Source organism: Mastacembelus armatus, chromosome 1 (genome assembly GCF_900324485.2).
Source record: "Mastacembelus armatus chromosome 1, fMasArm1.2, whole genome shotgun sequence".
NCBI lineage: Eukaryota > Metazoa > Chordata > Actinopteri > Synbranchiformes > Mastacembelidae > Mastacembelus > Mastacembelus armatus.
Genome location: NC_046633.1, coordinates 7,383,003 through 7,396,216, shown reverse-complemented (window position 1 = coordinate 7,396,216; position 13,214 = coordinate 7,383,003). Strand labels below are relative to the sequence as shown.

Here is a 13,214-nt window from a genome sequence, read left to right as displayed (position 1 = left end):
TTGGCAACAGTGAAAAGGAAACACTCCCTTTAACGGAAGAAACCTCCAGCAGAAACTATAAGACCTGTTATTGTTAAAGAAACAGAGTAGTGGAGGAAAAACTACATCACAAATATGGTTTAACTGACTTTGTTCAATCAGCATTTGTTCTTTTTCAGTGTGCTTCATAATTAAATTGACTTGCCTTCTAATTGTAAATATTGATTCGCAGCATAATAGACCTTCACGTTGTAAAATAAAATGATATAGTACATTTCTGGAGTAAAGACAGGATTTGGAATCATGACTCTAGTGTTTTTAAAATCCTATGGCCCTACATAAAACACTAGCCATAACAACACTACTTGCTCTTTTCTTTAAGCGGCTGTTCCTGTTAGACATAACCTTGTCAACTTTCAACAAGCTTAAGGTAATGGCAAACAAGGTATTTGTTTCATCTATTTATCAGCATTAGAACTTGTTTGAACCTTTAAAACCAGTGAGTGGTGCAAAATTAAATGTTACGTTTTATTTTTCTTAAGTACTTTTGTGGAAGAACCATCCATGTCAGATTGCTCTTTCATTGATGATCTTTTGACAGGATGAAACACCAACCTCAGCCAGGGACAACATTCACATCACAAACCTCCTCCTCTTGGATCTAACACTACCCACCTGTTATGCCCTATTATGTTCTCCAATCCCATCTGGTCTATAGAGGGTCTTGAATGCCCAGACAAGGTGCCGACAATGCCAGATTTACACAGGAAGGGAGCTGGATTTGCCACACTCACCTTTTTTGTGGGTCCTGGTTTTCACACAGCTCCTTGAATGGTTATTGGATAATCAAGAGACAAAAACAAATCAGTAGGCCAGTTTCCACTAACCTGCATCGATCAAGGATTACTAAAGGAAGACACCTCCTGGCCCACAAGTTTGATTTTACATAAACAGAAACATCATCTCAAGAGGACAGTGACTGAAGACCTTCTGGAGGTGCCACTGATGACAACACCGAATTCCTTTAAATATGCACCTGTACCAATTGCAAATGTGTGTTTGTGTATTAAGCATTCACACAAATACTTTTCACAAATACACGTTTCTGTCTTCTTCACCCAATTGAATGTAAGAACAGGCAGAATGTAGTTTAATAAGTTTCCCACAGACATACCAGTGAATGACAGAACAGGAAGGACAATAAGGACTAAATAAACATAAACAAACTTGACATTTCTATCACATTTTTGTCTGTGCTTTTTAACTAACCATTGCCTGCTGAAGATTATGGATTAACATGTTTCATGAATGTTTTAAAGGTTTTTGCTAAAGTACACACTACTTCATTATGATTTCCTAGATACTGTGGTTAGTAGTTGTTGCATAGTGCTACCTGAAACCTTCTCTGTGACACCAGTGTCACTTGTAGTTTATAGAGGTAGATGTTGGCAGACAGCCCATAACCACACAGGAGATACAAACAAAAGATCATATCTACAGCTGAGAAAAAAATCAAGAGCTTTGTAAATGAAATTTGAGTTTATAGCTTCTAAGTTTTATTCTGAGAGGAAAATGGCTCTTTAAACTTTTTCAAAACCCACAGATACCCTAACTCCGAGTTTAATGAAACTGCGAGAGACCTGGCTGCAGACAGGATGATGGATTCAGATCAACATTTGGGCACTGCCTGCCTTGACAGTTGTCAGCATTTTCCATAGAGAGTTACAGGGTTAATGTTAACCCCAACTGTAAAACTAACTAAATGTGGAGCTTTCACAACTCCCAGTGTAGGTCAACAGTCTGCCAACTTGTCTGCAGCCAGATACTTTTGCTTAAATCTCAATTGTAATAATTAAACACAAAGGTGCAAAAAAAACTCCCACCAAAAAAAGTCTCTCATCTCTTGAACGTTTTCCCTGCTCATCCCTCGACCAGCATCAACAACTTCAGTGCCAGGCACCACAGTGGGAAGCATCTCCTTCACTTTACCAACTTTCAGCAAAACTAATTTTCTACTTGTCTTGTGTGTTGGCAAGCTTAACATGCAGCTTTAAGCAGCTGTAAACATGACAAATGGTATGAGTGGTGCTGATATCAGTAGTTTATTTTATGTTAAAGTCCAACACATTCAAAATGGAAAGAAAAAAAAAACTAAATAAAAGAAAAAAAAAATTCTCCACCTGCAACAGTTCTGTACTAGCAACAAGTAAAGGGTAACCACAGTAAAATTAAAATGGCAGCCAACTGTTTACCACACCTGCTAAAGCCAAGAGGGCATTTCTATTTCCATTCAAAAAGGTCAAGGAATGATTCACAATGGAGAATCCATTCTACTGCATTTTCAACCACAAGAAAATAAATTTACAGCTTTATTTTTTCTTTGCTTTGCTTTTGGGGACCCTTCTGAGTTTGGAAAAGACTGGGTCATTTAAAACCTCAGTGAAAATGAACTATCCAACCATAAATTTAATATACTCAAACATTTTTACCACCACTACGATGTAAGCATGAAAGCATGATGGCTCTTCTTCACCACTCTTCACTGACGATTCATGTAAAACGTATGACTGCCGTCAAGTGCCCATTTTTAAGTAATAACAGGACAAATACACATTTTGGATAGATGCACCCATGAGAATGATCTGTTGAAAACACAGTTGTATTTTTTTCTGTTTTTTTTTTTTTTTTTCAGTATTTGGCCAAAAGGGGAATGATAAAACTGTTTAAAAAGTATTCTCATTTGTAAATGTATTAATCTGAGCATTGAGTAACACTCAAGAAAAATCAAATAGTTACTTTATGCTGACAACATGATGAGCACTGATACTTTCTTTTTTACTTTGCCAGATGAAAAATTTGGAGAGGCTGTGTTCAAACTGACAGATTGTCCCAAAAATGTTGGAAATAGTGCAATACCACCAGTCAAGGAAGACCTCATTTGTACTTTTTCCAGAAAATGCTACATCAAATTTCACTCCCCAGTTCAGTGCAAGATAACAAAAATAAGGACATCATCTTATGTATCATGTTTTTCTTTCCAGATGAAGCCAAAAGGTCTGCCCTCTCTACTGAACGGGACAAACAAAATATGCTAGTGGACAAGGAGTTTACTAGTATGGCATTCAGAGTAGAATAACGCTTCTATGGAAATTAATAAAATAACAATGAATAATCAGTATTATGAAAATACAAATGCATAAACACCTAGAAAAGTGAGCACAATTATTTGCTTGTCTGTAGGCTGGAAACACAGCCACCCCACCAACACAGATCATTATAAAGTTGTTGCTGAGAAAAGAACAGCCTGACAACTTGTGAGTCCAGGAATTAACCCAAATGCTGCCATGAGCTGCAAAAACTAGTCAGACTGAAAATAAGGATCCACAATATGTTAAACACATTGTGAGACTAACTCTTTCCAAAATGCAAACCTTTGTTCACAGAAATCATGGCTGTGTTGGGATATGACTTCTGAAACCAAGGGCCAAGCATTTCACTGTCACCACCTTTTAATGTACCCTTTTAATGGGAGGGGTTCTACAGATGTACCTCTAAACCATTTAACATCAAACAGAACTTGAGGCACCTATTGTCTCTAAAACCCCGAACAGACAAAATACAAAAAAAATGTACAAAACTCACAGCAGATCATCTTAGGTAGTAAAACAGTATGGAAAAAATGAAATACGCACCTGAAATAAACTTAAATCTTGTGAATACTGCAAGTTTTTTTTCCTTTTTACACTGCTCCCAGTAGACAATAGTTCAAAATGAGCAGTTCCACATATAGGAGGCAGCAAGCCGCATAACGCTTTTGTAAGACTGGAAAAGGTGAAATAGAAGGCACCATCATGCTTTATCAAGTCGAGAGAAATGAAAATATACACATAAAACAAAACATACAGTAAACTATGATTTTTGCTGTACATTTATTCTGTTACTCCGCACTTAAGACAGGAAGGGAAGAAAGAGGGTGGGAGATGTTGTCCATCCCTGTTTCGCAGTGTAGCTGGCAGGGAAAAACATGAAAAACAAACTTGGAACCAAAGCAAAAACAGAGCGAGCCGCCACCACTCTTCTATTGTTCAACTTTGTTTCTTGTTTATCCTTTGTCCCCCCACTCATTTGGTGAAAGTCCAGGATTTGAGCTTTTTTTTTTTTCTTTATTTGACTTATAAACGAGGAAAAATATAATGTCGATTTGCTTGTCATCTTGTCCATCCAGCAGTAATTGAAGCGTATTTTTGGGTCAAAAGTGTGAAAAGTACATTGGTCACAGCAGTAGGGCTGTGAGCGAGGCCTGCCCCGGTAAGTTGTATCGCTTTGAGAAAAAAAAAAAACAAAAACAAACAAAAAAAAAAAACAGGTATTTCCAGCTGCGTTCCGAGCACGGATGTCAATGTAACAAGACAAAAGTACCCATTAGTGCATATTGATGAGTACATTATGCAATTTTGAAGCAGTGGTCTCTCAAAAGGAAAAAAAGTAAAAGGCAAGCTTTTCCTTTGGAACTGCACAAACTTTGCATTTCACTCTTTTCCAACGGTAATGGGCAGAAAACTACCATATAAAATGTGCAATAGAGAGATTTCATGAAGCAGCGCCCCAGTTAAGTCAAGGCATATAATCTCTTTTCCAAATGATGGGCTGTATTATCATAGTTACAAGTCTTATCAGTCCCTCCTAATGTAGCGTTTGCTTCTGGTTGGTTGCCTTTTTTTTTCACGAATTTACAAATTAAAGTTTGTGAATTCTTGAGAAACCCAAAAAGGATGCTCAGCTCACAACTAACAAGCAAATTTTGTTTGCTTATTTTTTGTTTTGTCTATTTCACAAACAAATGGTTGACAGGCTGTCACATTCCAAAGCAAAGAGGGAACAAAAATTTTAAAAATAAACAAAAAACCAAAACAAACAAACAAAAAAAACCAAATATATATGTTTATACATGAAGATTTCTTTTTGTTAACGAGAACGGTTGAAGATGAAGAACATGGTACTACTTCCACACTGCAGGTGGTGCTCTTCTCAGCGGCGCTGGGTTGTGAAACGACCCTCTCCCTGGCCACCAGAGCCTCTTCCAGAGCCCATGCCAGGTTTGGGGGCCATGCCACCTCGAGGCGGTGGTCCCCTCCCATCACGTTCACGCATCATCCCACTGCCCACAATGCCTCGTGAACTTCCAGGGCCCCGTTCGTTGCGCCTGACGTCCCGGCGCTCGTCTCCTCCACCACGGGTCTCTCGTTCACGCACTGCCCTGGTCTTTTTCTCCTCCACATTCAGACGCACCTCACCTCGAAACATGATTGGCTGCAGGGAGAAAAGCAAAGTCACTACAATAGAAACAACAGTATTTCCCCACCAGTTTCACAACCCACATCATTCACTGGTTTGCAGTTTGTCTGTACCAGACCCCATGTAAGCAACTGTGTCACTCTGGTCTGGCCTGACAAGTTTTGTGTTACTGCCATTGAAACTAATCTCTAAGGCTGTTTTGAGATCAAAAGTACTCAGCATGTAAACACACACAGGCTGCTGCACATAAATGGGTTAAGGAAAGTCATCCAGTAAATCTGCCCATGGCTTATGATTTTCCACAGACCAATCAAACATCCAGGAATGAACTTTAACCCTCAGGGGTTGACGAACGCGTCGGCGCATTGTGTGACATCTTCTCCTGATAACGCCGAAACAAACATAAATTACTCCGTCAATTTTGACTGTACAGATAAAAGTAATATATCATTCGAATCTGTAAAGGGTCTAATTTTAGTTGTATACACTCATAACAAAATGCTGTGCTTTAGTAAAACAAAACTTAAAAAAATAAAATAATTTAAAAAAAAAAAAAAAAAGACAGGGTGCGCTCTGTCTTGTCTCCGTCATCTCTCTTCACAGACACGTAAATAAAACTAGAATCTTAGCGCGACCACTGCTTCAATACTTGCCTCACAAAAATAAGACACATGGCTAGAAAGCTTGACACAATTCAAGTCAAAAACAAATCACTTTTTATTTAAGCCGGATGAATATAAGGAGAAGTACGTTTTCTCCTGTCTCACCTCATTACAGCTAATTTGATCCAGCCTCGCACTGAGTGCTGTTCATATGGAAATAATCTGAGGTGAGCCAGGTGTGCACGCCCCCGAGAAATTACATAAAACGTCAAACTTCATCATAAACTTCATCATATAATTTACTCACTTTTTCAGTGCGTTTGGATGATGAAACGTTACGCGGGTGAAGAAGCGCTTTGTATGTTCCAGACAGAGATGAATAGCTTACTTTCTCCTCAGAGGAAAAACATGACTCAAATGACGAATGTTTGGATCCGCATTGTATTGTATTGTGTTGCATTAATCCCCTCTCAGCCACATTGACTGAAAAGCTCATTATGTGGTTCTTTGTGCGGGTCTTTGAGTGCGTCGTCGTCCTCTCAGGTAAATCACATGACTATTCATGGTGAGACACACCTTCCTGCATATGCCCTTTCTAAACAAAAGTGTCTTAGAAAATTTAAATTAGTGTATTGTTTTCTGTGAATGAGTGAACAAGATGACTTTCACAACATTGTGAAGCAAACACTATACACTACAAGATGCATTTCTCAAAAGTTTGTGTTTTATGGCCTTATTTCAGTGACTTAAAAAGTTTAGCTTTTCACTAACCATGCATAAATGCTGTTTTCTCTGCTGGTCACATATTATTGTAGCCCAGTTTGTGCTGATTACAGTGTTATCAGACTTTAGCCATTAATATGTTTAAAGGCAACTGAAAAAAAGCACAAATGTCAGGGCATGTCAAAACTTGTCCAGGGCCCCAAAACACCCTCAGACCCCAGAGGGTTAATGATTAAAGAAAAATGTCTTCCAGGAAGAATACAGGGGTGTACCAAGAAACATTGTGCCAAAGTGCCAGGTTTTCAAAGTTGTGAACTCCTGCCTCAAGTCAGCATTTTCTAACCAGTACATATAGTAACATTCCCCACAGCAACATAGTTCTTTGTTTTTGTATTTTTCCACAGTGCTGCTGTTGGTCTGGAAAAACTTGATCTGTTACATGACACCAGGATGCAAAACAATACGTATTATAAGAAACTGAGCAGGGAAGTGAAATCCAGTGTCAAATCAATTGTACAAATGTGTGTCACCAAACCACCACCAAATGAATGAAAGTGGGTAATGAAATGTTGATACATGCCCCTTCTACCTTGGCCCCCAGGATTCTTTGCACAGGATCAGAGTCATCAAAGACAACAAATCCAAAGTTGGGCAGCTTCCCACCAACACCCTTGGTGTTGATACGCAGTTCCACCACATTTCCATATGCTGAAAGAAGAAGATGCAAGTAAAACATTCACTTGACTTTAAAACAAGGTGTTGGATGATTTTGACATGTATAGCAGATTGACAGTGCTGTTTCAGAAAACATACTCATGAAAAAGTCTTTGAGCTCATTCTCATCAATGTCATGTGGGAGGTTGCCAACAAAAAGCTGGTGGCTGTCAGGATACCGGACAATCCGCCTACTGTCCATGTCACCAGATTCAGCATCGCCCCTGCCACCTACACATTAGAACAGACAGAAAAGAATAACATCACATCTTTATCTAGCCTGCCAAATAAAATTCCAACAAAATTAAAATTCTGGCATCAAGAAATTGAAACTCCTGCCATGTCTAAGAAGACAATGACTGAATAATGTTCACACAGACTGATCATAAAAAAAGGATTAGAGATTAATTCAGCTGCAACTGAAATAGGGATATTTACCTTTGTTAACAAAACTCAAATGTGGCTTTCCCGTTTGTGACTCAGAAGAAGCAACACCATCTAACAGTGACAGAGACATGCAGTGAGCAAGAAAACAGAAAATGAAGAGCTCTAGAAAATGAAGAAAAGTCAACTCTTTCTGGGAACAGAATGTTGGTATTACCAGGTCTAGGACCCCGTGGAGTGAAGGCTGGTCTGTCACGTGTGCGCTGGTCTCTTGGCCGAAGAGGTGCTGGCTGCGTCTCTGGTTTGGCTTCAACTCTGGGCTATAAGAGTGAGGGGTGTCACACAAAAAAGAAGAAATTAACCACACATGCCTTTCATTACAGCTTAACATAACAATCCAGAAGATCAGATACATTCTGCTTATCTGGGTCATTTGTTTTTATCCCTTAATTTACTTTAGTCTTTTGGAACACTTTTTATCATACCACTTCAGTCTTCAATTTCAGTAGTCATATTAAATTCGCTTTTAAAAATTGAACAAGGTTACATGTGAAAAGGGAACTTAAACATTAAGATATTTATCCCTGGATGTAGTCCTACAGTGCACTGCTCAGATAACAGCTGCTTGATAATATCCTGCATTACCAATCTTGGGTTCACACATCAACGTTCTCAGTTGATTTTTGCCTGAATAACCTTCCACATGTTTGATAGGAGTGAAGCATGCCACAGCCAGTCTGAGCTACTGTGCAATCTGCAATTTTCTTCAAGTGATACAGCATTTGTGAATACCACACCACCCTTCAGAAAACTCACCCCAGCCAGTTACACATGTACTTTGTATTACCTGTATTTAGACCTCTGTACTACCTGAAACATGCTAACCATTAGGTTGCTTTTCAATGCACACTAAAAGATGCATTGCACACAGCTCAGTTCTCTTTCCACATGTCAAAAATTAACAGCCATCTAATCTTGTATGAAATCATGTCTGCACAGTGGCCAATTTCTTATATGTGCAGACAGTTGACTTTTAAAAAAATACGATATTCCACATCAGATGGTAATGGGTTACCTGTGAGCTTGGACCTTTAACATGGGGCGACATTCCAGAGGATGTGACTGTGCCAGTAGGAGGCAGGTTTTTACTGGTCACCGAGGCCCAGGAGAAAGTCTGAAGGGAATGCGGTAATGCACTGTTAGGCTTGCAACAATATCTTCTTGCCTGCTATACAGCAATATTAGTGGATGGATCACTGAGGAGATCTTGTTAGTACTTTCACTGAAATTTGTTGTGTGGTGTGATATGCTACTGGCGTGTGTATCACAAAAGTGACTTATCATATATCTTTCAGAATGTCCAAATACCATGATAAATTGCTTTTTTAAAAATACTTTTAAATTAGCTTGTGCTGATTTTGTTAGTGCTTAAAGCTACATACAATACAAACTATTAATTAAATAAAGTGCATCTCTAGTACATGGCACTTTAACTTCACAAAGATTTAGTGAACATGGTCCCTGGTACTTTAACTTAATGAAACCACCTGTAAGTGAACATATAAAGACTTTAGTTTTACCTTGGGAGGCTCCTGGGTGTTTGGTGGGGACTCCACAGGGACTGGTGATGGGGCTTTCTCCTCCATCTCCTCCAGAACCTTCTCATCTGCTTCAGGCTTTATCTCCTCTACTTTAGGCTCTGGTTCAGGCTCTGGCTCTGGCTCTGGAGCTGGCTCCTCCATGGGCTCTTCAACTCCATTACTGTAGAGCATAGATTAACAGGTCATAGATAAACTTATTGCAAAGACAAAATCTGTCAGGCTAAATTTACAGAAAGCAGAACACATTTTAACATAGTCCAGGTCATAACTTAGCTTTGACATACGTGACAGGGTGAGGTTCATAATAGGCGGTGCTGTTGGGGCTTTCTTGAAGTGGCTCAGGCGATGGCTGCCTCTCCTCCTGCTCCTCTTCAACCTCCTCCTCTGATTCTAAGTGAAAGAAAGCAAATCAACTATTGAGAACATTTTCACATTAAATAATAAATGTATCTTAAGTAATCAGCAATGACTAAACAGTTTGTTCATGAACCTCTTACCCTCATCAAGTTCCGCTTCAGAATCTCCAAACACCTCATCCTCGTAACGGAAGATGTCATTGTGGACGTAGAACTTGTTTGCCACTGAACCCTAAAACAAATGTAGCATGCAAAAAAAACAAGAAAACAAAAAAAGGTTGTCTAATTTCTTAATAGCAATTCAATTTTTACCTGCTGCCAATAATAGTGAGTTTTCAATTAAGTAATCAATCTCAGGTAACTATTACAGTTGTTGCAACTCAAGCTAAACTCCTGTTATCTGCACAGAAAGCGATAAGTACTCACCTCTGGAGCAAGCACAAAAGTTTGCATAAACTTCCTCATGGGCTGACCATTGTTGGACAGTTCTCCAAGGACTTGCACCACCACCCCATCACTCAATGTGGCATGGGCATCCACATGCCTGATCTTTGTGTGGCATTCACTAAACTGCAGGGACATGACCTTCTTGTGGATTTCCTTGAGACAGAGGAGCATCTTGTCAGGCATTTCTTATCGTTTGTATTTGCATGTTACATTTAATTATGACCACATGGTTCAAGCTTCTATTGATAGGATCATTGGTAGCCTAGCATGAACAATCTCTGAATATTGTCTCCAAAAAAAAAAAAAAAAAAAAAAAAAAAAAAGCACACTTTCACCAAAACTACGTTACTGTACTACAATTGTTATATTATAAATCAGTTACATATATTAAGATTCAGTTGCATAGTTGGCAGTTAGTAATGATCCAAACATGTTTTTTGTTTTTTTACTGTCAGTCACCACTTCTGAGCTCAACCTTGGAAGTGGTATATTTGAATATTTGGTCAGAATAAATAATTACTATAATATGTAAAGGAAAGACCATTGAAAAAGGGAGATTTAAAAAAAAAGTTATTCATACTAGCAGAATCTCCTGAAACTGCAAACCCCTTCTTAAAAGCTCCCAATAATTTGGCTTTTGCTTTGTGTTCCATTTAATGGGAGCAATATTACCATTGTGACAAATAATGTGCAACCAGACACCGATTAGACTGTATTTTCAAAGTGCAACTTCATTATTGGCCATTGCACATACCGCTTGCCCGTACACTGCTTCTGCCAGCTTCCCACTTGGGTCAAGTCCTCCATGAACATAGGACGAGTTCCTCCCATAAAACCTTAAGGCACACCAATATCACAGTTAAGACTATGTTGCTACACCTATAGATTTATTGTTGACTGGATCACACTACAGAAATTACCTGTGCAGAAAATCTGGTGCCTTGTTTAAGAGTGTGTAATACTGCCTCACAAACTCCCGCCCTACAAGCAGGGGACTTGGCTTCTCCATCACCATTTCTTTGGTAAACAATATTAAGTGCTGAAACAGAAAGCAATACAGTATTGGGTTACAATTTTATCTGGACATAGAACATAACATGTATATGTACACAGAGTTGACAGTTAATCAGGCATACCTATGTAATGAAATCTAATGCAACACGCTTGCCATAAACTGGACTGTTGGCTTTCTATTAATATGCTTTAGATGTGCTATAACAGTGATCATTTTGAAGGCTGTATTTTGTGGTGCCCGTAAACTGTACTCCATTACCCTGAACGGAGTTTCTGATATAATCTAAAATGTTACTTTGCTACACAATATAATTAAACAGTACCTCAAATTAACTACTACACAAAAAAAAAATGCTGTAGTTGATGCTACACCTTCAAAGCTTACACGAAACTGAATATTTTAACTATTGCTAACTGCAGTGCAAAAGACTATGTCTTGGAAATTTCAGCTTAGAGACATTTAATGTAAATACATAAAAAAAACAAAAAACATACTAATACTCAGGAAGATTTACTCTACCTCATGTCAGTAGCATACATTTGTGTGATCAGAGGTACAGCGAGTATAAAATCCGAATTAAACGTTAACAGAACACGGTTTCACTTTCTCTTCCTTAATAACGTTTCAACTGACCCACATCGGTCCGGTGGCAAAGGCAATACAGCTGTCTGTTTAGCTATCTGGCTAACACACTAGCTAACATTCAACTGCGCCATCACGTTCATCCAATGAGACAAAGAGGGAAACCGGTTGTAGATAAAAAGAGGAAGCCACTTGTGCATGCGTTCAAGTTAAGCATCGAGGAAAACTAACTTTGCCACATTTAAAACCTGCTTTCAAAACTATGCATCGCTTAGATATGACATACAGACACATAAGTATCTCACTGTAGAAAGCTGGCCTACAATACGAGGCCTTTCGTGTCTGTGAACAACATATTCCAGCTCTTATCAAACTGTCGTATATGCACTGGCGACATGACGACACAGATTTATAATTTATATGTATGCTGGTTGCATAAATTTCGTCGCACTGTGTACCTACAATCAGCAATGTGAACGCTATCTAGACGGTAAAAACTTAATAAATTTTAAAGCTACCCTACCGGCCTCTGCTGTCATCTTATAAGGCTAATGCTAGCACAGTAAACAGAAAAGCAACGCCAAGCTTGCGACAGTGCTAGCCAACTAGCTACCTAGCTAAGATTAGCTCCAGCTAACTTGTGGCGTCGTCGTTTTTCCCTCAGCCGGTGCTAAATTTTAGACTGATTCGGAACAACAGATTTTAAGAATCACATGGCCGTTGTTGAGCAACACAAACTGACAAGCGACAAGATGTTAGGTCGCTGTACTTTCAGACAAACAACTTGTATACGGACCGTTTGTGGGATAAACCCCCCAAGCAGACATGACGTGAAACCCGGTGATAGCCATTGTTAAAGCATGTCTGTTTTCCTAGTGTGGCTACAAAATCGACACAACAACTCTTTCTTTGTAAATAATTGTATCGTAATCGCTACAAACCGTGTCCAATAAGTGGCTTACTCAAACTTTAAAATAAATAGCCCACAACTTATATAGCTAGCTAGAACGTCGAACCACTGCCGTTATCAATGACACAAGTTCAATGCTATGCTAGCTCAAAGAAAACAAAGGAAAGCAGATTTGACAAATGTAGTTATTCTCACAAAATAAATGACATAAATAATATGGGTTATTCATACAGAAGTGACACGCATAGATGGCAGCTTTGATTAATACCTGTCCATCACGTACTCGTGGTTTTGACTAGACAATGCAGCTAACATTAGCTAACAGTTAGTAGGGCTAGCTTGTTTGCCGTTTCATAGCTCATTTAGCTCGAAGGATAACTAACTTACCTTATAAAAGACCTATCTGTGTAGACAGAAATATGTGTAATAAATAACTACAAATAATCGGCTGTAAACTGTTCTGTATCACAGGTGAAATATTCTAATATTTCCCACGCTCCACTAACTAACAGTTTACGATCTCTGCTATGCCAGAGATTGAAGATTTAAAGTGATAGGTTCGATTAATTGTTGTACCCCTGCGAGCTGGGGCAGGGAACCCCATCA

The 13,214-nt window shown here is 38.8% G+C and overlaps 1 protein-coding gene across 1 annotated transcript; it reads right to left on the bottom strand.

Annotated features, from left to right (window-relative positions):
- Positions 1–2,065: 2,065 nt before the first annotated feature.
- Positions 2,066–13,156, bottom strand: g3bp2a (G3BP stress granule assembly factor 2a). Its single transcript, XM_026303253.2, has 13 exons — positions 12,996–13,156; positions 11,022–11,140; positions 10,856–10,937; positions 10,081–10,254; positions 9,796–9,886; positions 9,583–9,688; positions 9,278–9,458; positions 8,773–8,871; positions 7,915–8,017; positions 7,752–7,811; positions 7,413–7,544; positions 7,189–7,307; positions 2,066–5,289 (listed from the first exon to the last, which is right to left on the bottom strand). The coding sequence occupies exons 2-13, from the start codon at positions 11,114–11,116 to the stop codon at positions 5,008–5,010; spliced, it is 1,524 nt and encodes a 507-aa protein (XP_026159038.1). The 5' UTR covers positions 11,117–11,140; positions 12,996–13,156; the 3' UTR covers positions 2,066–5,007.
- Positions 13,157–13,214: the final 58 nt, after the last annotated feature.

Coding starts and splice junctions, on each gene's coding strand:
- g3bp2a (XM_026303253.2), bottom strand. CDS start 11,116: ATGGTGATGGAGAAGCCAAGTCCCCTGCTTGTAGGGCGGGAGTTTGTG. Junction 9,459..9,582: donor TATGAACCTCACCCTGTCAC/GTATGTCAAAGC, acceptor TATGCTCTACAG/TAATGGAGTTGAAGAGCCCA. Junction 7,812..7,914: donor TCCACGGGGTCCTAGACCTG/GTAATACCAACA, acceptor TGTCACTGTTAG/ATGGTGTTGCTTCTTCTGAG.